Genomic DNA, 27,409 nt, shown 5'->3' on the forward strand with positions numbered 1-27,409 from the left:
GTCTCGTCGTGAGGGTTGATGAATTCCTTTTCTTGTGACTTGAACCAATTTCAGAGTACTGATGGGGTTCACAATCTTCGTAATGACGGACTGGATTTTGCGATCCCTCCGCAGGAGAAATTTCGGAGCGGGCATCTGCTTGGCAATGCGGTTCCTCTTTCTCGCGTAGTACCGGTGGATGTTTTAGCGGAAAGTGGGGAAGAAATATGTGGCAACGTACATTCACCAGATTCTTCTTCGCTTCAAAATAGTCATTCCCGAAGGGAGATTCCTTATGGAGCTAATGGAGTCAATAATTACGGTATTGATGGCTATTCGAACTCAAGCTCGTCTATGGACGCTGTGCAGCAATCAGTGCGGCAGAATGGGAAGAAGGAGGGGATGAGTGAATCCACGAACGAGGAAGAAGAGGGTTCGTCGGAGGCTTGTGGAAGCTCTAGCTTTCTTGGGAGGATGGGTAGAGGGGAAGGTGAGGGTATCCGAGGGCAAAGAGGAGGATACGCGGCAGACTGCAACTTAAGTGAGGATCAGTATCAAGGAAATACAGCGGCTTATGTTGATCAGGTATTTGGCTATATGTCGATAAAAATTTTTAATTGAAACTTCCATAACGTTTTCCACAATCTAAGTTTTTTTAATTAATCATTCGCGATTGTCGGGTTTATTATTAACTTCCGGCGCGATTACTCTAATCGATATCTGGGTTCTTCTCTTGGCAATTTCGATGCTCGGAACGTATTGACAAAATCTATTTCATGAAACAGGGAATTTTTTTTTTTCATAGTCAATGCATTTTCAATAAGACCAGCACAATGTTAGTTTTGATCAGTTTAAATTATGACACATGAAGAGGAACAAGATCTTATGAATGCACACTTGGGGCCTACCAAGATGCCCAAGCTATACGTAAAATTTTTAATTGAAACTTCCATAACGTTTTCCACAGTCTATGTTTTTTTTAATTAATCATTCGCGATTGTCGGGTTTAGTATTCACTTCCGGCACGATTACTCTAATTGATATCTGGGTTCTTCTCTTGGCAATTTCGATGCTCGGAACGTATTGACAAAACCCATTTCATGAAACAGGGAATTATTTTTATTTTTCATAGTCAATGCATTTTGAATAAGACCAGCACAATGTTAGTTCGTTGTCTGCATTTTTGTTCGGGTTTGATCAGTTTAGGTTATGAAACATGAAGGGCAACAAGATCTTATGAATGCACACTTTGGGCCTACCCAGATGCCCAAACTATAAGTAACAAATGAAAAAAGTTTGTTGCTCAACTTTTAGTCTTTGTACTCAATAAAAAACTAGCCATTAAAATTTGGTTAGCTAGGTACTTAAAATAGTACTAGTTCTCTTAATTTTTTGTTAAATACAAAATTTCAAAGTTAAGTTAGTGAAACTTTTTATCTTTCAACTTATTAGAAAGATTTATCGATACCGATTAATTTTTTATATGAACTTAATCTCAATTTTCTCCTTTTATGTTTCTACATTTTTTTCTTTGTAAGCATGAATTTTTTCTTATATTTTTTTTATGTAGGATTATTATATCTATTTAATCTTTTTTTTTTAATGATTTTGAATACTAATCCTATACTAAGTCAAAATTTTCAATAGCTTACTAACTTTTCTAAAAATTTATACTTCTATTGATACTAATAAAAAATTAAATCCTTTAAGCTGGTAGCGATTAAATTTTATTTTTTTGAGATATTAATTTTATAAAATTCATCACTCACCTTTTAAAACTTATGAAAAACTACATAGATTAGTGTTGCTTAAGTTAAAATCAAGCACTAGTTAGTTTTTAATCTTGTTTACACCCTTCAGAGTTTTCTATCCATGAAATTTAAGTTGTGCACTAATATTAAAATTCTCGTCTCTTATGTAATTCATAATTCATATAATCTCTAAATTGGATATTTATTTTAACTTGAAGGGCAATATAAACACAATTACTCCCCCCTCCAAACTTAGTTTTGGCACTATACATGCAAATATAATATAACAAAGGAATGAGCAAAGTGTTAAAAATTTTAGGGCAAAGAAAAACAAGAATTAAAGCAAATCCAGAAAGAAACACAGAGATTTAACGATGTTCAACAAATATGTCTACATCATTGAGAGCAGAGCAACGGTTTTTCCTTCAATTTAGAAAAATAGTACAAGATCTTCTAAAGGTTACAATATAACATATATATATATAACCCTGACGTACAATATGTAATTACAAAATTACTTATATACCGTGTCGCGGGAGCGTTGCCCCTGCACCCCAAACCACATAACAAAAAACTCTTCCAATTGAACAAATGCATCCGCTCACGAGCTCCGCTCTGCTCCAACATTTGTCCATTTTTTGGTATATGAGTCATACCTAACACAAAATAAGGTGGCACGTGACTATGCAACAAAAGGAAATTACACTCCATACTACAACAAACAACACTTGTTAATATTAGCTGCAGCCAGACATCGCTCCTGCCTCCCACTCCTGACTCCTGCTCCCAATTGCGAAACATCGCGAACCTAGCTCCCGCTCCCGCCTCTTCCTCTATCGCGAACTGTTCCTGCCTACGCCCGTTCCCGCCTTCTCTGTTTTGCGAAGCAAGCATTCCTTTGCTCGTTATAAGTCGCGAACAGGCAACAATTCCGCGCGGGGCGTGTGGTTCGAGCGAGAGGAGTATCGCTCTCCAAGGCTTCTTCTTCTGCTGTTTTTGGCGTTGGCTCGCGACAGAAGGAAGAAGAAGAATGATATCGCGCGTCTCTCCTTCAGGTTTAGCACGAACTTTTTATTGTTCTTCAGGCTTCCTCGGGATAAAAGAAGAGAAGTGCAAGTAGTAGTTCCTTGCAGCAGAAGGAAGAAGAAAGAATAAGAAGATTGTTCTCCCTTGGCTTCTTCTTGGTGGCTTGTGGCAGAAGAAAAATTGAGTTTATTACTCTTTAAGTTTATCTTCTTCGGTGTATCTCGGTGTAGGGAGAGAAGAAGAGAGAGCAACAAAGTGAGAGATTCTTCTTGTAAGTCGAGACGATCGACTGGTGTAAATTCCTCAAGTAGTAAAATCATTTGCAACTCCGTGGACGTAGGCAATTTGCCAAACCACGCAAATCTGTGTTCCGCTGTGTTGTTGTTTTCTGGTGTGAATTTTCTCGTTCTATTTTTCGCTTTGTATCGATCATTCTTCTTTTATTATTATTATTATTATATATATATATATCACAACTGGTATCAGAGCCGTGTTTCGGATCTGAGAAAGAATGATGGCTGCAGATGAAGTGAATGTTTCAGAGATCGAGAAATTTGATGACATAGATTTTGGTTATCGGAGGATGCAGATAGAGAACTATATATATGAGAAGAAACTTCATCTTCCGTTATTGGGGAAAAGACCTGAAAGTATGGATGGGGCTGAATGAAATCTGTTGGATCGATTAGTTCTGGGGTTATTCGATTGACCTTATCGAGGTCTGTTGCACACAACGTCGTCAATGAGAGGGCAACTACGGATCTTAAGGCAGTCTTATCAGGTATGTATGAATAGTCATCAGCGAATAACAATGTGTACTTGATGAAGAAGTTATTCAATTTAAAGATGTCAGAAGGTGTTTTTGTTGCTCAACATCTGAATGATTTCAATACAATCACAAATCAATTGCCGTCTTTTAAAATTAATTTTGATGATGAAATATGTGCGTTGATATTGTTGGTATCATTGTTAAATAGTTGGAAAGCCATGAGGATAGCAGTTAGCAGTTAGCAGTTCTGCAGATAAATCTAAACTGAAATATGATGATATTCGTGATTTAATTTTGGCTGAAGAGGTGTGCAGAAAAGATTCTAGCAAGATCTTAGGTTCGAGTTCGACACTGAATGTTGATTTCAGAGGCAGATGACATGATAAGAACTCAAATAGAGGGAGATCAAAATTAAAGTCTGGTCAGCAGGTAACCTGTTGGAATTGTGGCAAGGCTAGCCACATAAAGAGGAATTGCAGGAATCCCAAGAAGATGAAGAATGATAGCGGAAATGTGGTATCTGAAGAAGTACATGATGCACTATTACTGACAGTTCATAGTTTTGTTGATGATAGAAGTGAAGAGGACAGTGGGTCCAGAGCATCTATTCCTATTATTTCACAGAGAGATGGTGGAGAAACTCAAAGCTATGAAGAAATCCTACAAGATAAAAGTTCAAGTAAGTGGGAGTTGACAGAACTTTGTTATGCTGGAGCCAGGTCCGATCTCTCCCACTTCCACTCCCCCCGATGGCGAACCGTTCTCGCGAAGTTCTCGCTCCCGTCTCCCGCTCGGTCGCGAACTGTTCCATCGAACAGTCCGTTGCTTCGCGAAGAGTAGTGTCTCCCGCTGTGTCACGACAGTTTCCCCTTCCTGTTCGTGATAAAGGCATCACATGGACGACTCTCCTTTAAGTTTATAAGTCACGATCTTTTGTTCTTCTTTGGACTTTCATGGGAGAATGTAAGAGAAGTGCAAGCAATTGTTACTTGCAGCAGAAGAAAGAAGAAGAAGGTTGCTCTCCCTTGACTTCTTCTTAATGGCTTGTGGCAGAAGAGAAATTGAATTTATTTTTCTTGTAAGTTTATCTTCTTCGGTGTATCTCGGTGTAGAGCTTCTTCAGTGTGTCTCAGTGTAGGGAGAAGAACAGGGAGATAAGAAAAGAGCAACTAAGTGAGAAATTCCTCTTGTAAGCTGAGACGATCGACCGGTGTATATTCCTCAAGTAGTAAAATCTTTTACAACTCTGTGGACGTAGATAAATTTGTCGAACCACGTAAATCTGTGTGTTCCGTTGTGTTACTGTTTTCTGGTTTTAATTTTCTCGTGTTATTTTTCGCTTCGTCGATCGTTCTTCTATTTTATTTCTATATAACACAACAATTCGTATCAGAGCTTTGTTCGGATCTGAGAAAAAATGATGGGTGCAGATGAAGTAAAGGTTTCAGGGATCGAGAAGTTTGATGACACATATTTTAGTTACTGGAGGATGTAGATAGAAGACTACCTCTCTGGGAAGAAACTTTATTTTTCGTTATTAGGGAAAAGACTTGAAAGGATGGATGAGGCTGAATGGAATTTGTTGGATCGACAAGTTCTGGGTTTATTCGATTGACCCTATCGAGGTCCGTTGCACACAACGTTGTTAAGGAAATGACGACTGCAGATCTCATAGCAGCCTTATCAGGTATGTATAAAAAGTCATCGGTGAATAACAAGGTATACTTGATGAAGAAGTTATTTAATTCGAAGATTACGGAAGGTGTTTTTGTTGCTTAACACCTGAATGATTTCAATACTATCACAAATCAATTGTGTCTGTTAAAATTGATTTTGATGATGAGATACATGCGTTGATATTATTGACATCATTGTTAAATAGTTGGGAAGTCATGAGGATAGCAGTTAGCAGTTAGCAGTTCTGCAAGTAAATATAAACTGAAATGTGATGATATTCGTGATTTGATTTTGGCTGAGGAGGTGCACAGAAAGATTCTGGCGAGATCTCATGTTCGAGTTCGACACTGAATGTTGATTTCAGGGGAGATGACAGGATAATAACTCAAATAGAGATCTCAAATAGAGAGATATCAAAATCAAAGTTTGGTCAGCAGACAATCTGCTGAAATTATGGTAAGACTGACCACATAAAGAGGAACTGCAGAAATTCGAAGAAAATGGTGAATGGTAGCACAAACGTGGTATCTGAATAAGTACAGGATATACTATTGTTGGTAGTTCATATTTTTGTTGATGATGAAAGTGAAGATGAGAGTGGGTCCGGGGCACTCATTCCTATTGTTTCACAGATAGATGGTGGAGAACCACAGATCTATAAAGAAATCTTGCAAGATGAAATTTTGAGCAAGTGGGACTTGACATAATTTCCAACCGGAAAGAAGACATTACACAACAAGTGGGTGTACTGGGTTAAAATTGAGCGTGATGACAGTAAGAGGTACAATGCTAGACTTGTTGAAAAAGACTTTCAGCAGTGGTAGGATATTGCCCATGCAGTATTCCTCAAACCGATATCCTCCACTGGCTGCGTCACCCTTTTCTTCAAACGTGAATCCTCTACCTCTGCAACTTAAAACCCTTGTCTTCATACCTCTTGAGAAATTGAAGTTGTGCACAACTTCAATTGATCTTCTGGTATGAAGACAAGGGTTTTAAGTTGCAGAGGTAGAGGATTCACGTTTGAAGAAAAGGGTGACGCAGCCAGTGGAGGATATCGGTTTGAGGAAGAAGACTTTGTAGTCTGTGTACTGGTCTCAAAATGAGAGATTTGTTATGTTGGAGCCCGGTCCGACCGTGCCGCTTCCGCTCCCCCTGATCGCGAACTGTTCCCGCTCCCGTCTCCCGCTCGGTCGCGAACTTTTTCTGCGAACAGTTCCCGCTTCCGCTCCCCCTGATCGCGAACTGTTCCCGCAAAGTTCCTGCTCCCGTCTCCCGCTCGGTTGCGAACTTTTTCTGCGAACAGTTTGTTGCTTCGCGAAGTGTCGCGTCTCCTGCTCTGTCGCAACAATTCCCCCTTTTTGTTCGTGATAAAATGCATCGCACGCACGACTCTCCTTTAAGTTTCTAAGTCACGATCTTTTGTTCTCCTTCGGACTTCCACGGGAGAATGGAAGAGAATTACAAGCAGTAGTTCCTTGCAACAGAAGGAAGAAGAAAGAAGAAGAAGACTGCTCTCCCTTGTCTTCTTCTTGGTGGTTTGTGGCAGAAGAGAAATTGAATTTATTTCTCTTGTAAGTTTATCTTCTTCGGTATATTTGGTGTATCTCGATGTAGAGTTTCTTTGGTGTATTCGATGTAGAGAGAGAAGAACAGAGAGCAACAAAGTGAGAGATTCCTCTTGTAATTCTTGTAATTTGAGACGACCGACTGGTGTGTATTACTCAAGTAGTAAAATTTTCTGCGCCTCTGTGGACGTAGCCAAATTTGTCGAACCACGTAAATTTGTGTGTTTCGCTGTGTTACTATTTTCTGGTGTGAATTTTCTCATGTTATTTTTCGCTTCGTCGATCGTTCTTCCATTTTATTTTTATATACCACAATAAACTTCCACCAGAAAAGAAAGCATTACACAATAAGTGGGTGTACCGGGTGAAGACTGAGCGTGATGACAGTAAGAGGTACAAGGCTAGACTTGTTGAATAAGGCTTTCAGCAGAGGTAGGATATTGCCCATGCAATGGGAGTTGTAAGCAGAGACAAGAGTAACCCAGAAAATAGTTTGTAGGTGCAAAGCTATGTTGACCCTGCTGATATCTTGATTGAAGGTATTCTTCTTGAGAAACTGAAGTTGTGCACAACTTCATTTAGTCTTCTGGTGTGAATACAAGGCTTTGAGTTGCACAAGTAGAGGATAACAAGTTTGAAGAAAAGTGTGACGCTGTCAGTGGAGGATATCAGTTCGAGGAAGAAGACGTTGTAGCATGTGTATCGGTCTCCAAATGGGAGATATGTTAGCTGGAGCCCGATTTCGCTCCTGCTCCCGATCGCGAAACATCGTGACCCTAGCTCTCGCTCCCACCTCTTCCTCTGTCCCGAACTGTTCCCACCTTCTCTGTTTTTTGTAGCAAGCATTCCTTCGCTCGTTCGCGAACAGGCAGCAGTTCCGCACGGGGCGTGTGGTTCGAGCGAGAGGAGTATCGCTCTCCAAGGCTTCTTCTTCTGCGGTTTTTGGCGTTGGCTCGCGACAGAAGGAAGAAGAAGGTATCGCATGTCTCTACTTCAGATTAGCACAACCTTTTTTGTTCTTCTTCAGGCTTCCTCGAGATAGAGGAAGAGAAGTGAAAACAGTAGTTCCTTGCAGCAGAAGGGAAAAGAAAGAAGAAGATTGTTCTCTCTTGGCTTTTTCTTAGTGGCAGAAGAGAAATTGAGTTTATTTATCTTGTAAGTTTATCTTCTTCAGTGTATCTCGGTGTAGAAAGAGAAGAAGAAAGAGCAACGAAGTTAGAGATTCCTTTAATAAGTCGAGACGATCGACTGGTGTAAATTCCTCAAGTAGTAAAATCATCTGCAATTCCGTGGATGCAGGCAATTTGTCGAACCACATAAATCCGTGTGTTCCGCTATGTTACTGTTTTTTGGTGTGAATTTTCTTGTTCTATTTTTCGCTTCGTGTCGATCGTTCTTTTATTTTATATATATATCGATCGTTCTTTTATTATATATATATATATTATATATATCACAACAGTTAATACGTAAACATCAATAAAATATAAATAAGCAGATATAAGTTCAAGATCTAATTCATAAGAAAGTCAAATTTTAACAACAAACTCCAAGACTATGCGAGAAGCAGATGGTTCTAGGGATTCTAGCAAGCAAAGTAAACACAAACATACTAAAATGTAAAGAAAATATTTTAGGTTGCCTCCCCATAAGCCCTTAATTTAACATTTTCAGGCTGACTCAAACACACACCGATCATAAAATAAGCAAACATACAATAAAATTACAAGATGGCATTTGGGCTACCACTCAAGTAACGCTTGGTTTTATGTCTTTAGTGAAACAAGGTCAAATCTAGTCTTAAGAGTTTTCTCCATGATCAATTATCTAGTTTAATAATCTTTGATCTATCACTAATGTTTTAAATAGCCTGGAGATTCTCCCGTCGCATTTAGTTGTGATCTCATATTTTCCTCTTTTTGAAATATTATTTTTTTTTTCAAATTCTCATTTAAAATATTTTACAATCTTTCTATTTTCAATCTCAAAAATTGGTCAGAAATATAAATAGGGGGTGGTATAAGATCATGAATATGTAATATCATTTCCTTATTTTATGCTCTACTAGTTAATTCATATTTTTATAAATTAATGTTCATCTTACTAGTTGCAAAATAAGGTAGATTGAAAATAATTGCGATCTCTACATCATCTTTCATATCAAACAAAATAAAACCAATCGGAATGTTAACAACATTCTGCTGTTAGGCTGTCGAATATCGATAATCGGCGAATATTGATTTGAATTTTGACTCTAATCTTGTTTGCCAATATAATTAAACCAACCCTTTCACAAGTAAATTTCTTTAACATTTTTTTTCCCAGTGTAAGGCCACCAAACTGAAGTTGTGCACAGCTTCATTTAGTCTTCTGGTGTGAATACAATGCTTTGAGTTGCACAATTAGAGGATAACAAGTTTGAAGAAAAGTGTGACGCTGTCAGTGGAGGATATCAGTTCGAGGAAGAAGACGTTGTAGCATGTGTATCGGTCTCCAAATGGGAGATATGTTAGCTGGAGCCCGATTTCGCTCCTGCTCCCGATCGCGAAACATCGTGACCCTAGGTCTCGCTCCCACCTCTTCCTCTGTCCCGAACTGTTCCCACCTTCTCTGTTTTTTGTAGCAAGCATTCCTTCGCTCGTTCGCGAACAGGCAGCAGTTCCGCACGGGGCGTGTGGTTCGAGCGAGAGGAGTATCGCTCTCCAAGGCTTCTTCTTCTGCGGTTTTTGGCGTTGGCTCGCGACAGAAGGAAGAAGAAGGTATCGCATGTCTCTACTTCAGATTAGCACAACCTTTTTTGTTCTTCTTCGCATGTCTCTACTTCAGATTAGCACAACCTTTTTTGTTCTTCTTCAGGCTTCCTCGAGATAGAGGAAGAGAAGTGAAAACAATAGTTCCTTGCAGCAGAAGGGAAAAGAAAGAAGAAGATTGTTCTCTCTTGGCTTTTTCTTAGTGGCAGAAGAGAAATTGAGTTTATTTATCTTGTAAGTTTATCTTCTTCAGTGTATCTCGGTGTAGAAAGAGAAGAAGAAAGAGCAACGAAGTTAGAGATTCCTTTAATAAGTCGAGACGATCGACTGGTGTAAATTCCTCAAGTAGTAAAATCATCTGCAATTCCGTGGATGCAGGCAATTTGTCGAACCACAAAGACTATGCGAGAAGCAGCTGGTTCTAGGGATTCTAGCGAGCAAAGTATACACAAACATACTAAAATGTAAAGAAAATATTTTAGGTTGCCTCCCCATAAGCCCTTAATTTAACATTTTCAGGCTGACTCAAACACACACCGATCATAAAATAAGCAAACATACAATTAAATTACAAGATGGCATTTGGGCTACCACTCAAGTAACGCTTGGTTTTATGTCTTTAGCGAAACAAGGTCAAATCTAGTCTTAAGAGTTTTCTCCACGATCAATTATCTAGTTTAGTAATCTTTGATCTATCACTAATGTTTTAAATAGCCTGGAGATTCTCCCGTCGCATTTAGTTGTGATCTCATATTTTCCTCTTTTTGAAATATTATTTTTTTTTTCAAATTCTCATTTAAAATATTTTACAATCTTTCTATTTTCAATCTCAAAAATTGGTCAGAAATATAAATAGGGGGTGGTATAAGATCATGAATATGTAATATCATTTCCTTATTTTATGCTCTACTAGTTAATTCATATTTTTATAAATTAATGTTCATCTTACTAGTTGCAAAATAAGGTAGATTGAAAATAATTGGGATCTCTACATCATCTTTCATATCAAACAAAATAAAACCAATCGGAATGTTAACAACATTCTGCTGTTAGGCTGTCGAATATCGATAATCGGCGAATATTGATTTGAATTTTGACTCTAATCTTGTTTGCCAATATAATTAAACCAACCCTTTCACAAGTAAATTTCTTTAACATTTTTTTTCCCAGTGTAAGGCCACCAATCCACCTAAGTATTCTCATCTCAACAACTCTTACTAGATTACTTGCACATCTCTATACATATTTTGAGATGGAAAAAACTTCATATGAATTGAGAGTATTCACTTCATCATCCAATGAAAAATATAATTTTCATTGTCAAAATGGAACTTCACTTCGAACATTATGTTCAAGACAATGATATATGTAAATGTTATATAATGTAACAATTTCTGACTCATAACAATTACATCATTGTGTAAATTTCTGCAATATAACAATTTTTGACTCGCAACAATATCTTGAACATAATGTTCGAAATGAATTTTCATTTTGGCAATGAAAATTATCTTTTTCATTGGAGGATGAAGTGAACCTCTTACATCATACAAAATATTTCATTCTTATTCATATTTTATTATGTTTCGTTGTTTATTGAAACAAGGTTCAACCGATTAATGATTTTCGACATCCCTCACATCATTAGGATATTAAACTTTTCGATTTCGAGCCGAGCTGGGGTCGGCTCGATAGAAATTCGATTTAAAATTTTGGCTTATAGCTCGACTCGTTTATTTCGATCCGAGCTTGATGTATGATCCAAAATTCAAATTAATTTTCGAGCAATCATCATTGTTCGAGCTAAATTCACAGCTCTACCCTACGTACCACCTAATTTCTACATACCACAAAAAAATTAAACCAAATTTGAATTTAGGGCCTACTTGGCAATGAATTTAGACTAGGATTTAACCTGGATTTAGGTAAAATAGAATCCCATATTTCGTAAATCTGAAATTCATGGATTGGCCTGCAAATCTCGAATTTAGTAAATCCTACAAACCGATGGGTTTACTGGATTTAACTTTGTCTGCTGCTCGTCCCGCGCCAAGACTACCTCATATTCTTGGAAGCACTTGGCTGCTGCCTGCCTGCCAATCAGGCTCCATATGATGGGTTTACTGGATTTAACTTTGTCTGCTGCTCGCCCCGCGCCAAGAATACCTCATATTATTGGAAGCACTCGGCTGCTGCCAATAGGGGTGTAGCTGTTCGCGAACGACGAGTCAGTTTGACATCTCTAATATTAATATATATAAATAATATAGTATATTAATTATATAACTTATATTATATAAATATATAATATCTATATTAGTACATTACTAATATAGTATATTAATATATTATTATTATTATTTTATTATATATTATAATTTATAAAATTTAATGTTTTAAAATATAATAAATTTTTTATATATAATTATTTTATATTATTTTATATTTCAAACAATAACGATTCGAACACGAACGAACGCATCACTGTTCGTGTTTGGTTCGTTTAACTAACCGAACGAAAAAAATTTGAACGCGTTTGTCTCGTTTACTTATCGAACGAATCGAACACGAACTCATTGACGAACCGAACACGAACTGTTCGCAAACAACGAGCTTTTTTGACAGCCCTAGCTGCCAATCAGGCTCCATAAAAAGCACAGTCATGCTAGGATGTGGGGGTAAAAACGCCATTTATTGCGCAGATATGCAAGGCACTTGTCTATTTCCTTAACACCTGTAACCTGCAAATAATATTAAAAAAATCTTGAAAAAGCATAAAGATGATACAAATAGTGAAAATACTGTACGAAAACACAAAAAAATATATTACACATTTTACACACATCATCATATCATTGCTTTATTTGTGCTGATCCATCGGATTCTTTATGACTTCATAACTTGCGCTATCAAAAACTGAGGTATACTTAACTTTCACATTTACACACATAGCACTCAAATCTGAAATATCACGTAAAACATAGTACTATTACCATGTTTTAAAAGTCATATATACCTTTTTGTGCATAGGTTTAAAGAACCAAACTGCTATGTATGTTAATATAGAAATTCAGGCGTGAAATATGTAAATACATAAGAATTGTGCACTATGTAGGTAAATTTTCCTTATTTTTAATGGAGGTTTCATTACTACTGCTAAATCATCTTTGCAGGGGTTTCATGTTAGTGCCCCACCATTCCATGGTTCTCTTGATGAAGTCAACCAAACTATTGATCCAACAACCAATTTAACTTCATGTGAAATTCCCCATAAGGCTGCTTTTAACGCCTATTCTGCTGAGGGTGATATTAATTCTTATAGAAATTCAGAAAGCCAAAATGCCAACCGGGATATTAGGTCAGTTTACTGTGTACTGTAATAAAAATGTTGGTGAATTTCCATACATACTACTCAATTCATATGTATTTACATGTCTAACCCCTAAACTTTGATTTTTCATATATGACACCTTACCTATGAATGAAAAGTTGTTTTTCACCTTTTCATACCTAAAAAAGTGGTACTTTTGATGAAAACAATGTTTAGATGTTAGATATGTTAATATGTATGAATTGGGCAGTGTGCATGTAAATGCCCCAAGGTCATTACCAACCAAGTATTGCCATTCATGCAGTTTATTCTCTTTGTTCTGGCTTGCAGGTCCCCTACAGTTGATATTGAGACTTCAGCACCTTCCAAGATTTTGGCATTAAAAGTTCCCACTTTTCATGCATGGTAAGTGCTAATGTTACTATTGTTTTCAGAACTAAAAATTGTCTTCAGAATTTTGTTTGGAGGCATTTACATGCATAGCACAGAATTCTTAAGTATTTACACATCTCACACCTAAACTTTCATATTTGCACCCGTAGCACTCAAATTTTTAACATCATCTCTTTTTAAATGTGAAATATACCTTTTCCTGCATAGGTTTAAATTTAAAGCACCAATTAAAGCACCAAGTGCTATGTATGTAAATATGAAGGTTGATGTGAGTTATGTTAATACATAAGAATTGCTTGCTATGTATGTAAATTCCCCTTTTTGTTTATTAAGCTAATTCTATTTTGTGGCACTGCTGGTTCAGTGAACAAGGGCCTTGGTATTCTGTAATTGCATATGATGCATGTGTTCGTCTCTGCCTTCACGCATGGGCACAGGGTTGCATGGACGCTCCAATATTCTTGGAAAATGAATGTTTGTTGTTGCGAAATTCTTTTGGGTGAGCTATTATTATTCAGTTTAGTAACGTTATTGCTGAAAATAATAAAAAGTCTATCTTCAAGTGAAAATGTGATTAAATTATGTGCTTGAATTTATAAATTTTAATTAGATATGACTGAATATTGCACATTCTAGAATTTTACATGAACAGCGTATTTATGGTTCCCTTACACACACACACCACACACACACACATTCATACATATACATATTATCTTTGCCAACATATTTTGGGCTTGTTTTAGGAAGATTTTCCTCCATTTATGCATGCTAATAGTTTTCTTGTCCTGTTTAGTTCTAATTGTCCATGCATGATGTTCTTGAAACTGTTGACCATCTCTTACATTCCTTCTTGTACTTGGTGTTCACGTTATCTTTATGGGGTATCTACATACATACCACCAAATTCTTATGTTTTGGCATATCAAAAAGCTAAACTTTGCCTTTTTATATTTATATCACCCAAATCTTTCATATCACATCAAACAACCACTATTTAAGCTTTTAAAAACTAAAATGCATGACCTTTTCATGCATAGGTAAGGTTACATATGTAAAAATTGAAATCTTCGGGATCGATATGTAAATACATAAGAATTGAGTGGCATGCTACTAAATCTTTCTATCTTTATTTGCCTTCTATCTTGTTAAGCTGATTACAATTTTTAACTGAAATCATTTCTTGTCCATGCCTATTTTTCTTCCTAGTAAATGGGAAATTCAAGGATGAGCTCAGCAATCATCATAGTTTTACCGTTTTGGGTTGGTAATAATTTTTTTCCTAAAACATTCTCCAGATAGTTTATGCATCATCTGATTTTATCCTATCACCATAGTTATTTTTAACATCATGAAAAGTAGATGCCAAAGTTCTTTCCTCATAATGACTGACTGCTCCATTAATTGAGAGTTTCAAATAATATGAGAATTTCTTTGGCGCAAAGGCGCAGAACTACAATATAAAAAAGAAGAAGAGTAGCAAAAGTATTGGTTAATGCGTGGTTAAAGTATTTAAACATCTCATGAAATGTTGCCTACAGTGTTATATGTTAACGTTTAATTTTCAGTAAAAATAGGCGGACTTTAACTGATTTAGTTTGATTCACAGTTCTATGCGAAGAGAAAACAAGAAAAGGAAAGTTATATATCGGTTGTCCTCTTTTGGAAAAGCGTTCATATGTATTTTATTTGTGAATGGTTATTATACCATATTGTTTTTATTTTTTTAAGTTACGTGTTGCTGGTGTTCATATGTTTCATCTATTTTATAAAAATTTGTTTCCTAAAGTGCACAAAATCATGCAGTTTACAGCAGATAATGTTGCAATCCCAAGAGGAGCTCTTGGAAAAGCATTCTTCAGAACCTCTCGAAGGAACCATGTTACAAAAAAGAACATTTGGAAAGTTGAAAGTTCAAGGCACAAACTTTCTTCCCTTAATCTCTATATGTTGTTTTCAACTTCTTCCCTGCATCGTTAAACAATGCTTCTGCTTTCAAAAATCACCATTAACATGGCTCTCACTGCTCCAGTCATCATTCTTTGTTGCAGTCCATAGGGTCAGAATGTCGTTAAGGAGACCAATATTAAAACAGTGTTTATTCAAGGATCAAAAGTCAAACTTCCAGTCAACTGTATCATTGAGATTGGCTTCTCTACGGGGGGTTAAAGTATTACCAAGTATACCTGCCAATATTTCTTTTAGCAGGGCTTATATGCAAGGTAGCACACAATACATGAAGCAGGTTTCTGCGCTCCTCAAAACTCAAGTTAATTCTCTCAATGCTTGTACTTGTGCAGTTCCACGAGGTACATCGTGATTATAGATTCACTTTGTTTTTTTTGTGCAAGATTTACATACATACCACAAAATTCATATCTATTTACATATCAAATACATAAACTTCAATTATTACATCTTACCTTACCTATGCATGAAAAGGTATTTCACTTCTTTAAATTTGAAATCGCGGTAAATTTGATGTGATATGAAAATTTTATGTGGTATAAATGTAAAATTAAAATTTAGGTGTTAGATATTTAAATACATAGGAATTGGGTGGTTTGTCTGTAAATGCCCCTTTTCCTTTTTGGTGTAATCATTCAATGCTTTCTTATTGTAGTAGAAGAATCATATTTTTGCCATTTGAGATTGAAAAGCTTAGCTGAAGAGAACATGACCAGGATGCAAGTTGGTTCTGGTGAAAAACATGTTTTGTATGTTTCATTTTTCATATATTAATTTACATTAATCATTTATGTGCTGGTTTACAGAAATCAACCTTTATTTGATATGCTAACAACTTAATATTTATTTCAGTTTCCCTGATAGTATGGGAGATGATCTAATTGTTGAAGTTCATGATTCCAAAGGAAAGATTCTCGGTCAGGCTGTTGTTCGGTTGGCAGATATTGTGGGTGATCCGGTATGGTATTCTGCTGCCGTTTTAAGTTGGGACATTTACATACATACCGCCCAATTCCTATATTTTTTACATATCTAACACTTACCATTACTTTTTATATTTATAACTCCCAATCTTTCATATCACATCAAAAATAACATCATTTTAACTTTTAAAATGTAAAATCCAGTTTTTCATGCATAGATAAGGTGGTATGGTATGTATGTAAAAATTGAAGCTTAGGTGTTAGATATGTAAATGAATAGGATTTGAGTGGAATGTAAGTAAATCTTCTTTTTAAATTTGATGGCATATTATTGTGCTTGTAACTTATGGCACTTATTCTTCAGAGTGAGAAAGTTCGTTGGTGGTCTATTTATCGGGAACCGGAAAATGAATGTGTGGGACAAATTCAGCTTTATGTAAAATACTCGACTGCTACAGATGAAAGCAATCCTCTAAGGGTATATTTGCATTAGTTTTTGTACTTACCATAGAGGTTCATTGTGCAAATAAAGTAGGATATTCTGTCAGAACAGTTAGGGAAGGATTAAGTTTCTATTTAAGTCTCATTTAGTCAATTTTTTTGTGAAATAATTTTTGCCCTCTTGCAGTGTGGATCTGTCGCAGAAACTGTGGCATATGACATTTTGTTGGAAGTTGCAATGAAAGTTCAAAATTTTCACCAACGCAGTTTGCTATTACATGGACCCTGGAAATGGTTACTAGCAGAATTTGCTTCCTATTATGGTGTTTCAGATGCATACACAAGGCTAAGGTATTAATGGAGTGCTCCAGTTACTTTCCTTTGCTGGTCTTCCTCATTTCTGTTTGGGGCATTTGCATACATACCACCCAATTCCTATTTATTTACATATCTAACACCTATACTTCACCTTTTTACATTTATACCACTTAAATCTTTCACATCACTTCAAAAATACCACCAGTTTAACTTAAAAATGGTGAAATACACCTTTTTATGTATAAGTAAGGTGGCATCTTTGCAAAAATTGAAATTTAGGTGTTATATATGTGAATGCATAGGAATTGAGTGGTATTTATGCAAATCTTCCTTTCTTTTCTTACTAAGGATCTTAAAAACGTCTGCAGATATCTTTCTTACATCTTGGATGTAGCAACCCCCACAACATATTGCCTAACATTGGTGCATGATCTTCTTGCACCTGTACTTCTGAGGACTGGCAATGAAAGAACTTTGAGTCATCAAGAGGTACACGAACCTGTCTTATATTTGCCTTCATATAGTTCCATCTCTCTCCCTCTCTCTTCAGTTACTTATATATTGTTATAGATTCTTGCTGTCTTTATTTATATATGTGTGGCCCAGAACATTATATTTCAGAATCAAAGTAGCATGCTACTGGGGCCTTTTGCAAAGGCAGATTGGAGATTTCTGTTGAGATTTTCACCAAGTGGGTTTTTTGATTGTTAAATTCATAAACCTTGGGTTCTGGCAGAATCAGAACTAAAGGTGAGGGTTGGAGAAATTAAAAATTAAGGCGTAGATAGTATTTAATTTAAAGCCTTCTTCTCCATAAAAAAAGTTTAAAACGATTATAAATATTATTATTAAATTAAAAGTATAGCTAATATTAAATTATTATTAAGTATTTAAGTTTAAGGGGCACAATTTTCAATGTATTATATATATTAAAGAATTTAATCAAAATCTAGGGGTGGTGAGCACCTCCTCCATTCACTCCCTGGTACCACCACTGCTTGGAGTCGGAAAAGGGCTTCCAAGGAAGGAGGATTCAATCTACAATATAGGATTACACGTAGAGGAGTTATCAAAGTTGCATATTTGGTATCTCTTCTCACATTAGCTTTTTATACTCCGTAGAGGAGTTATCAAAGTTGCATATTTGGTATCTAGGTTCCATAGGGTCTTCTCACATTAGCTTTTTATACTCGTTACTTTTTGTTTATAAGCTTGTCTCATTTTAGAATTCATGCTTTTATTCAAAACACAAATGTTTCTTTCGAAGTTCAAGAATTACTTGTGATGATCCACTAATATTGTCCTTCTTTCATTAATTCACATTGTATTTTTGTCCCACATAATAAATACTCTCATAATTTAAGTTGACTGAGAGAGTTGGATAAAGCTGGTGATGATAATGATTTTCCCTTGTTTATTTGATTTTTTTCTAGTTAATAATAACGTTTATTTTTCTGTTAATTAATGCGTCAGAATCGTATCCTTGGAGCAATTGAGGTGCAAATTGATATAGTTTTAGCTTTGGTTTTCGAAAACTACAAGGCACTGGATGAGTCATTACCTTCAGGAATAGTTGAAGTGTTCCGACCTTCTACTAGCATACCAGCTGCAGCTTTGGTGCCTGCTGTAAATCTATACAAGCTTTTGCATGATATATTGTCTCCTGAGGCTCAACTAAAACTTTGCAGCTATTTCCAGGTTAATATTTTTATGAAAGTAATCTATTATAGTATTTTTTTTTGGGTTATCTGCAAAATTTTGGTACTGAAAATTATCTTTAAAAATGTTGATACCTTGTGCAGGTTGCTGCTAAGAAGATATCAAGGATGCAGCTATCTGAAACTGATGAATTAATTGCAAGTAGCATTGGTGGGATTTCTACAAGCAGTAATGGAGGTCCTATGATGGAAGCTGTAACTCTTACTACTGCTTATGAAAAGATGAAAAATTTATGCTTAAATATAAGAAATGAAATATTTATTGATATTGGAATTGATGATCAGCATTTACTGCCTAGGTTAGTTTTTTCTCAAACTCATTAACTCTAGAGACACGTCATGTTTGCTTCTTTTTATCTACTGATTTTTTCTATTCTGTATATGTATTTGTCACTAACACACCGCTTTTGAAAATTTTCCTCTGTGATAGAAAGAGCATACTGACCTCAGTTATTCAAAACGTCTTGTCTGAACTTATCATCACTTGCGTTATGAGAAGTGTTAAAATGCCGCCCTGATTTTTTACAGGGGGTCATTTTAGTAAATAGTCTATAAAAGTGTCAATTTAGTCCTCAGACTCTTTTATGGGGGCTAAAATAGTCCTCGAGAACTATTTCAACACATATTAAAACAGTCCGGGACTAATTTAACACTTTCATATACTCTAGAATTAAAATGATACCATGTAAATAATCAAGAGACTATTTGGCGCTTTACTCCTTATGTTATCAACCATGATGTCAACTATTTGTTGCTGTTTCATTAGTCACTTGAGTGGGCCTCAAATGTGGTATATGTGGCCAATGTATCTCCTTGTTCATTTATTCTGCATTAAAATTTTATCCATACCCACGCATTGTTTGGACAATCTGTGCTAAGTGCCCATTGTCAAAAAGCATTTTATTAACATCTCTATCTGAACCTAAAGATCTAATTGAGGTTTATCCATTTAGAAAGTTGGTTCTTAGTTTGTATAGGCTATTTTCTCCACTAAACAGTAGTTATTTCTACCATCACTTTAGCTGTTAGGTGCTTAGAACATGAGCAGATTATTTGATGCCTGGTATTTCTTTTATATTTTTTGACAAAATTATTTTTCTATCATGAAACCCTAGCCAGAATGAGAATGAGTAATGAAGTATAAAGAAAAATGTTTGCAGCTGAAATTTTTTGCATTGAAAGTTTAGTGTGTTATGCTCCTTTATATAGTGTAGTGAGAAACGTGTCACCTGTTCTTTGCAGGGCGTGTTTTTAGTCTCAAAATCTATAGAAGTGTCAATTTAGTCCTGACTATTTCAACCTCACTTTAAAAAGTTGGACTAATTTGACGCTTTACATATACTGAGATTAAAATGATCTCATGTTATAAGTCACGAGATTATTTTGACACTTTACTCATAGCGATATCCTTTTAAAAGTTTCAAGTTGACCCTCTTATGATTGTCCTGCTGCTATTTAGACAAAAAGTTGTCTTTTATATTTTAGGCATATTACTACTCAGCTTTCTGTATAATTTGATGAATTTGAATAAAGCCCTATACATGCGCTGCTGATTGTGATGGATGCAGCTCACTCAAGAAACCTGTTTTAGTTAATTCATCAATCGAGAGAGAATTTACTAACATTTATCCTCTGTTTACCAGTTTCAGTTGGCGTTTTATATCATAATGCCACATCTAATTAAGCTTATCCTTTTTTCCTTTTTAGTTTTGTAGAACTGAAGAATATATCAGCTTCAATTTACAGCGTGGAACTTTGTAATCGATTACGTGAATTCCTTATTGCATTTCCTCCCACTAGCCCTTCACCACATGTGGTTGATCTCATCATTGCTGCAGCTGATATTCAGAAGGATCTCCTTCACTGGAATATATGGTAATTGTGATGATAACGTGTAATTTGCTGCATGTTCCGTTTTAAGCATCCCTACGCCACAGCCCTGCAATGCTTACTTTTTGAATTTTTTTGCAGTAATGTAAAGGGGGGTGTTGATGCGAAAGAGCTCTTTCACCTGTACATTATAATCTGGATTCAAGACAAACACTTGCAGCTTTTGGAGAAATGCAATCAAGACAAGGTTTTTATTTATTTTGTGAAAACTTACTTAAGGATGGTATTCTGCAATAATTACATATTCGACCTTATTGAGTTGAAATAAATAGTCCAAACCTCCTGGTGAACTAAGCATCTCGATCGCCAATTGAACCATTATGAAAAATTGGATAAACGAAGAGAGTGATACTTTATTGGATGCTTACTTGTGACACCGTCTTAGCTGGCCAAAATAATTCGGTGAGGATTTTGGGAAACCTACACAAATCCTTCTCAACAAAGAAGAGCCCATTTGCATTAGTGCTAGGACAATAAGAACCTCCTGGTTGACGGGCGTGAGAAGCCCTGCGTCACTCATAATTCCCTAGATGTAATCGTAATTTCTTGTAAGAAGGTCCACACTTAAGTCAGGACTACATCTTTCTCACTTAATGAATATTCCTCTGTATCAAACTTTCCCTTCTTTTATTTATAGACGACATTCCATGACCATCTTAATGAGTGCCTTAGAAATAAAAGAAGTTCAACCCTAGAGAGTTAGAAAATTCCAATTCAATGAAAGACCTGGAGAAGTGACTAGAAAGAGGGAATTCAATAAAGTTTCTTCCTCCTTTGTATTAGCTAATTTCTTCCTTTGATGAAATATACTTATTTCTTGCTCCAAAAATAATAATTTATGTTGCCCTTCCTTCCCATATGCTTGACGCATTGGTAAGATATTTTTTTCAGTGTCTTGTGGGTGTTTTGAATCCCCACCATAAAGCTACTCTTATATTATCATTGTTCTATCTTCAACGTTATGTGTTAGTCTCCCCCCACCATAAAGCTACTCTTATATTATCATTGTTCCATCTTCAACGTTATGTGTTATTTTCTCTTAGTCTCTCTCCCTTAACATCACAAAACGCATAAATATAACTTTCATTAAGTTTGCATCTCTTTTCTAATCTTCAACTGGCGATTATTCATAACTTTAATCGAAAACTGAAGATTTACACTTTAAAACTTCATAATACAGTTTTTAAATCTTGTCCTACATCACTTACATTTCAAATACAAAAAGAAACTTGTGGTACTACAATTGCATTGATTTTAAAGAAAAAGAATCACTTTTTTTAACTTCGAAATGTTAATCTCAATCAGCAATAAGAGAAATGTTATTTTTAGTGAAGGCATCTCTGCAATCCCCACCGAGAAGTTTAAAGCTATCAGAGATTAACCTGTGCTAACCTCCATCCATGGCATGTGCAACTTCCATAAATTAGCCAACTTTTGCTTGAGCTTTATATGAGGTTTTAGCATAATCATGGCACCCATCAATTAATGCTTCAAAGGGGAGCGAATTTAAATTAGCCTTGGCTATGCTAAAAACCTTTATGGAATTTGAGGAACTCTTAGCCCACCCACTTTGAAATTGCTGAATTTTACAATGCTTTTGGGTTTCTCTGAATCTTTTGTATTTGGAATTACAGGAGTCCTCTAACAAACATCAACAAAACCGGATATAGTACTATAAATTTTAATTGGTTGTGAAAGCCTTTCATAGTGTTATCATTATCAACAAAACCGGATATAGTACTATAAATTTTAATTAATTGTAAAAGCCTTTCATAGTGTTATCATTATCTTTAGAGAGTCCATGTTATATTTAATTATGAAGCTCTTAAATATTTGAATGCTCAAGTTCTTGACATGCCAAGTTAGTATAAATTTTTCAAGAGTACACTTTTATTTTCAATTATAAAGCTAGTATTAAAAATAAAATGGTTTATGCACTTAATAATGTCCTCTTTTACACATTGTTTATAAAAGTTAGAGTAAAGTGTCAAAATAGTTTCCTAATTATTTAAATGAGGTCATTTTAGTCCCAGAGTTTATAAAAGTATCAAATTAGTCTCCATATATTTTTTTATATGGTTAAGATGGCACGAGGGAGGACGATTCTAATTTCCTTTATAAGAGTTTGGGGACTAAATTGGCACTTTTATAGACTTTGAGACTAAAATCGCCCATGCAAATAGTCATTGGACCATTTTAACACTTCTCTCATAAATATTGTTGGATTTGACAAAATGATCTCCAACATCAGCACATGTTTAGATATTTGTTAAATCTATGAATCATTGGTAAAAGCGGATCGTCTGTTGATTGAATAATTGGAGCAAGATGGTCACCCTTGGGCTGTGCATAGCCTGCAAAAATAAATATGAGCATTAAGGAAACAACCTTTTTGTCATTTTTTCCTCCTTTTGGGTTTAAATATAGATTTTAAACATTTCTACATTTCTTACTCTTCTTATCGCCTAAATGATCAACAATTTTTTAGCCATGATCTGCTTTATCATTAATGTGTTTGAAGATTTGGATAGATACCACTTAATTCCTATGTATTTACATACCTAAACTTTAATTTTTTAAATATATGCCCCCTTACCTATGCATGAAAATGTGTATTTCACTTTTAAAATAAAACAATGGTATTTTTAATGTAGTATGAAAAACTTGGGTGGCATAATTTTAAAAGGTAAAGTCTAGATGTTAGATATGTAAACACATAGGCATTGAGTGGTATCTATGTCAATATCCCTAATGTTTTACCTTGTTTTGACTCCTGAAACTTTTGTTTCTGTGCCAATATGTGTTGCCAGGCAAAGTGTTCTGCCATTAGAACGCCTCATTTGTCAAACCCTTTTGTTGACGACATGTATGACCTACTGAGGAGTACTCTCAACGAGTATGAAGTTATCATTCGTCGCTGGCCAGAGTACAATTCGCTTCTCGAAAATGTGTGAAACTATGATTCATTGCTTAATAAATAAATTTCTTTTCTTCTTCATTGCATTTTATCTTGCTTTTAATGCATTCTTATGGATTGCTTCTCCATTTTGCCTTCAAAAAAAATTTAAAGGTAATTGCAAATGTTGAGAAATCAATTATTGAGGCTTTAGAGAGGCAGTATGCCAATGTTTTAGCTCCGTTGAAGCACGCTCTAACACCCAAGAAATTTGGACTCAAATATGTGCAAAAACTAGCTAAATGCAGTAATTTACGCCCTTATGCGGTACCCGATGAGGTGAGCCTTCTTTCTCCTTTCTTGTTTTTCCCAACTTCATTATGCTCTATTTAAAATGAGCAAATTGTCAAAATCATCTTTTAATTATTTACATTGTGTCATTGTCGTCGCAAAGTCTATAAACATGTGAAATAAATTTCCAGATTCTTTTATTATAGGTTAAGTAGTCTTCATGGAGGACTATTTTAGCCCACATTAAAAGCATTTGGGGACTAAGGCTCTGTTTGGGGCAGCTTATCTGTTGAGGTGGCTCACTATTTGGAAATTGCGTTTGAGCAGCTTATCCAAAAACGCAAATGATTTTTTACACTAAACGCGGAACGCGAGTCGCACCCCGCGGTCCGCGTTTCCAAATAAGTAGTTCATCTGGATAAGCACAGGCTGCCTCAAACTCACCCTAAATTGACATTTTTATAGACTGCGAATAAAATGACCCCCCACATTCCTACAACCATTCTAACGCTTCTCTCTATGTAAAATATTTATCTTTTCATCAGCTTGGAGTTTTAATGAATAGTATCAAAAGATTGCTTGATGTTTTGCGGCCGACGGTAGAAGCGAAATTTAATTCTTGGGCTTCTTATATGCTTGATGGAGTAAATAATTCTATTGGGGAACGCCTTAGTGAAGTCACAGTGACACTTAGAGCCAAATTCCGAAACTACTTGCAAGCAATTGCAGAGAAGCTTGTGGAGAATGTGAGTACATTATGAAAATGAATACCATTTTACATTTTAACAAAGATTTTAGGCAATGTAGTTTTACATTATTGGATCACAGATTCGTTCACGACGTGCCACGAGATTGAAGATGATTATCCGAGATTCGAAGGATTTCATAGCTGAATCTGATATCAGGAACAGGATGCAACCACTTAAGGATGAACTTCTAAAGATGATAAAACGCCTTCATGCAATTTTTGAGATGCGCGTCTTCGTGCTATTATGCCGTTGCTTCTGGGATAGGATGGGACAGGTATCTTATTCGAAAATTTATACATACCATTCAATTCTTATGTATTGACATATTTATCATCTAAACATCAATTTTTACACGTATGTCACCTTATCTATGCATGAAAAGGTTCATGTCTTATTGAAAGTTAAAATAATAGTTTTTTTTTTATGTGATATGAATGATTTAGATAATAGATATGTAAATACATAAGAATTGGGTGGCATGTATGTAAATGCCTCTATCTTATATCATATCAGTGTATATTCCATTAAGCATTAACTCTCCAAAAATCCTTCCAAGTTCATATCAGGCACTAACTAATCTCCAACAATTTGTATAACATTATGAAAATTGATTTTGATGCATGTTTACCCCCACAATTAGAGTTTTGCATAGGTAAGATAGGCCCCAACATGGTCATGGCACACTTCGACACCAACATGGTGTGCAAATTGTTTTTTGTTCAATATATTTTTTGGAAGGTTGACATACATACTGCTTAATTCTTATCTATTTACATATCTAACACCTAAACTTCAGATTTTACATACAGGCCAAGGCCAACTTATTCATAAACATGTGTATTTGACTTCTTAAAAATTAAATTAGTGTTATTTTTAATGTGATATGAAAGATTTGGATGGTTTAAATCTAAAAAAAAAAGAGTTTAGGTGCCAAATATGTAAATACATAGGAATTTGGTAGTATTTATATAAATGCCTCTAATTTTTTTGGTTCAGGTTAATAAATGCGTTAGTGTCAAGTTTGTTAGGTCCAATTACTAATGTATTAATTTGTTCATACATATATATATATATATTATTTTAAGGATTATTTGCTCTCTTTAGGTAATATATTGATATTTGGAGCATTTACACACATACCACACAATTCTTATGTATTTACGTATCTAACACCTAAACATTCATATTTACATGTATACCGCTCAATTTCTTAACATCACATCAAAACTACCGCCCTCATTATCTTTTTAAAAGTGAAATACATATTTTCATGTATGATTTTATGACACCAAGATGATGTGACATGTATGTAAATTTCCCTTGACATTCAACATCCTGTTTTTCATGGATTTGTTCCTAATCACTGCCATGTCGTCCCTGCTTCATAGGTTTTATTTAAAAATGATTTACATACATACCCCTCAATAACTATGCATTTACAATACATATCCCTTACACATGATAAGAAATATTTGGATGTACAAATGTAAAAAGTAAAATTTAGGTGTAAATGCCCCTTTATTAAATTTGGTCATACTAATTACTAATAGTTTAACAATTGAATTGTTTCAGGATGTTCTAACTTTCCTAGAGAATAAGAAGAACAGAATTTGGTATGGAAGTGCAAGAGTCGCAGTTTCTGTAAGTTATCTCTCATTTTGCCTCAAAACTAGCCTTTGAATTACTCATTTTACTCCGGTTATGAAAATTGGATCAGAGGAAGAACGAGAGGTTCAAGATTCAGAAGTTCAATTGTGATTAAATTGGATGATGTAATAAATATTTTAATTATTTTAATATAATTGAATTGATATAAATATTATTTTAATTTAATATACTTCATTTTTTTTTAAACTTTAGTATAATATTATTCAAAATAAAAATTTTGAAACATGACGTTTCCTCAATCATATTTCTAACAACCCGATCAAAATTAAAATGTTAAGATTTAAAAAATATCTAAGCCCTGAGGTTCGTGGTTCAATATGGTTTTTGACCAGTTCAACACCGGTTCTGTGTTGAGACAATTTTGAGCTTGAAACGAACCGATCTAATAACTCGTTCACAGTTGAACCAGTTAAGCCGTCTGTCCAGTCCAATTTTTAAAACCGTACATTACACCGTACCTTAATGCTCGGTTATTTATTTATTTATTTATTAATTTAATAAGTAGTATATAATGCAGATTTTGGATGAAACATTTGGATCACAAATGCAACAATTGCTTGGAAATGCGGTGCAGAGAGAGTTGGAGCCTCCAAGTTCTATAATGCAAGTGCGTTCATTGCTCTGTAACTGTTTACCCAGTCATAAGAATTCCAATTTTAATTACTAGAACTTTCTTTTACCTGACTACAAAAGATCTCCATTTGTTCCCTATTTAGTGGCATTCTTTATTTATTTAGTTAGTTATCTGAGGATAGGTAGAAGTTTTAGAAATATAGGCATTTGTTTTAGGGTTATGTAGCAAGGCTGGATTGGTTGGAACAGCCATTAAGGAGTCTGTACAGTTTAGTTGATTGGCTGCTTCTTGCTTGCCTATGGTTACAATTTATGTAAACCGAACGTTATATTTATTTAGATTTTTTTTTTTTTTGCGCTTTGTTTAATATTCCAAATTTGGATAAACATATTTATCTCGATATATATATATATATATATATATATATATATATATATATAATACAAAGTAATCGACTCTTTTTTTATCGAAATTCTCAGTAACTGTTCAATGAGATGAAATAAAAAGGCTTCATTTATCAAATTTGAGTAACAAACAGTGAAATATGTGATTGCTAGCTCTAACTTCAATATTTATCAACATGCATTTCACTGTGATAAATAGTTATGAGATTTAATAGGCAAATGTAGGTATGTATATATATATATATAATTTGAAAAGGATTAACTACGAGAAAACGGAAATTCAGTTGGCATTTTCAATTATTTAGGGTCAGTTTAGGGCAGCTTA

At 35.0% G+C, this 27,409-nt stretch overlaps 1 protein-coding gene across 2 annotated transcripts; it reads left to right on the plus strand.

Annotated features, from left to right (window-relative positions):
• Positions 1–54: 54 nt before the first annotated feature.
• Positions 55–26,998, plus strand: LOC110025591 (the record flags this gene model as incomplete). Of its 2 annotated transcripts, none has more annotated exon segments than XM_020726148.1 (21): positions 55–564; positions 12,694–12,878; positions 13,182–13,256; positions 13,609–13,743; positions 15,051–15,163; positions 15,296–15,553; positions 15,868–15,961; positions 16,065–16,170; positions 16,500–16,613; positions 16,764–16,927; positions 17,263–17,383; positions 18,368–18,592; positions 18,697–18,911; positions 20,320–20,487; positions 20,584–20,689; positions 23,304–23,450; positions 23,573–23,737; positions 24,235–24,435; positions 24,518–24,712; positions 26,011–26,079; positions 26,624–26,998. In XM_020726148.1, coding segments are annotated over 21 exon segments (3,516 nt in total), but the record flags the coding sequence as incomplete, so codon positions are not given.
• Between the last annotated feature and the right edge of the window lie 411 nt (positions 26,999–27,409).

The sequence above is a fragment of the Phalaenopsis equestris genome, unplaced genomic scaffold (assembly GCF_001263595.1).
Source record: "Phalaenopsis equestris unplaced genomic scaffold, ASM126359v1 Scaffold000307, whole genome shotgun sequence".
NCBI classification, from domain to species: Eukaryota; Viridiplantae; Streptophyta; class Magnoliopsida; order Asparagales; family Orchidaceae; genus Phalaenopsis; species Phalaenopsis equestris.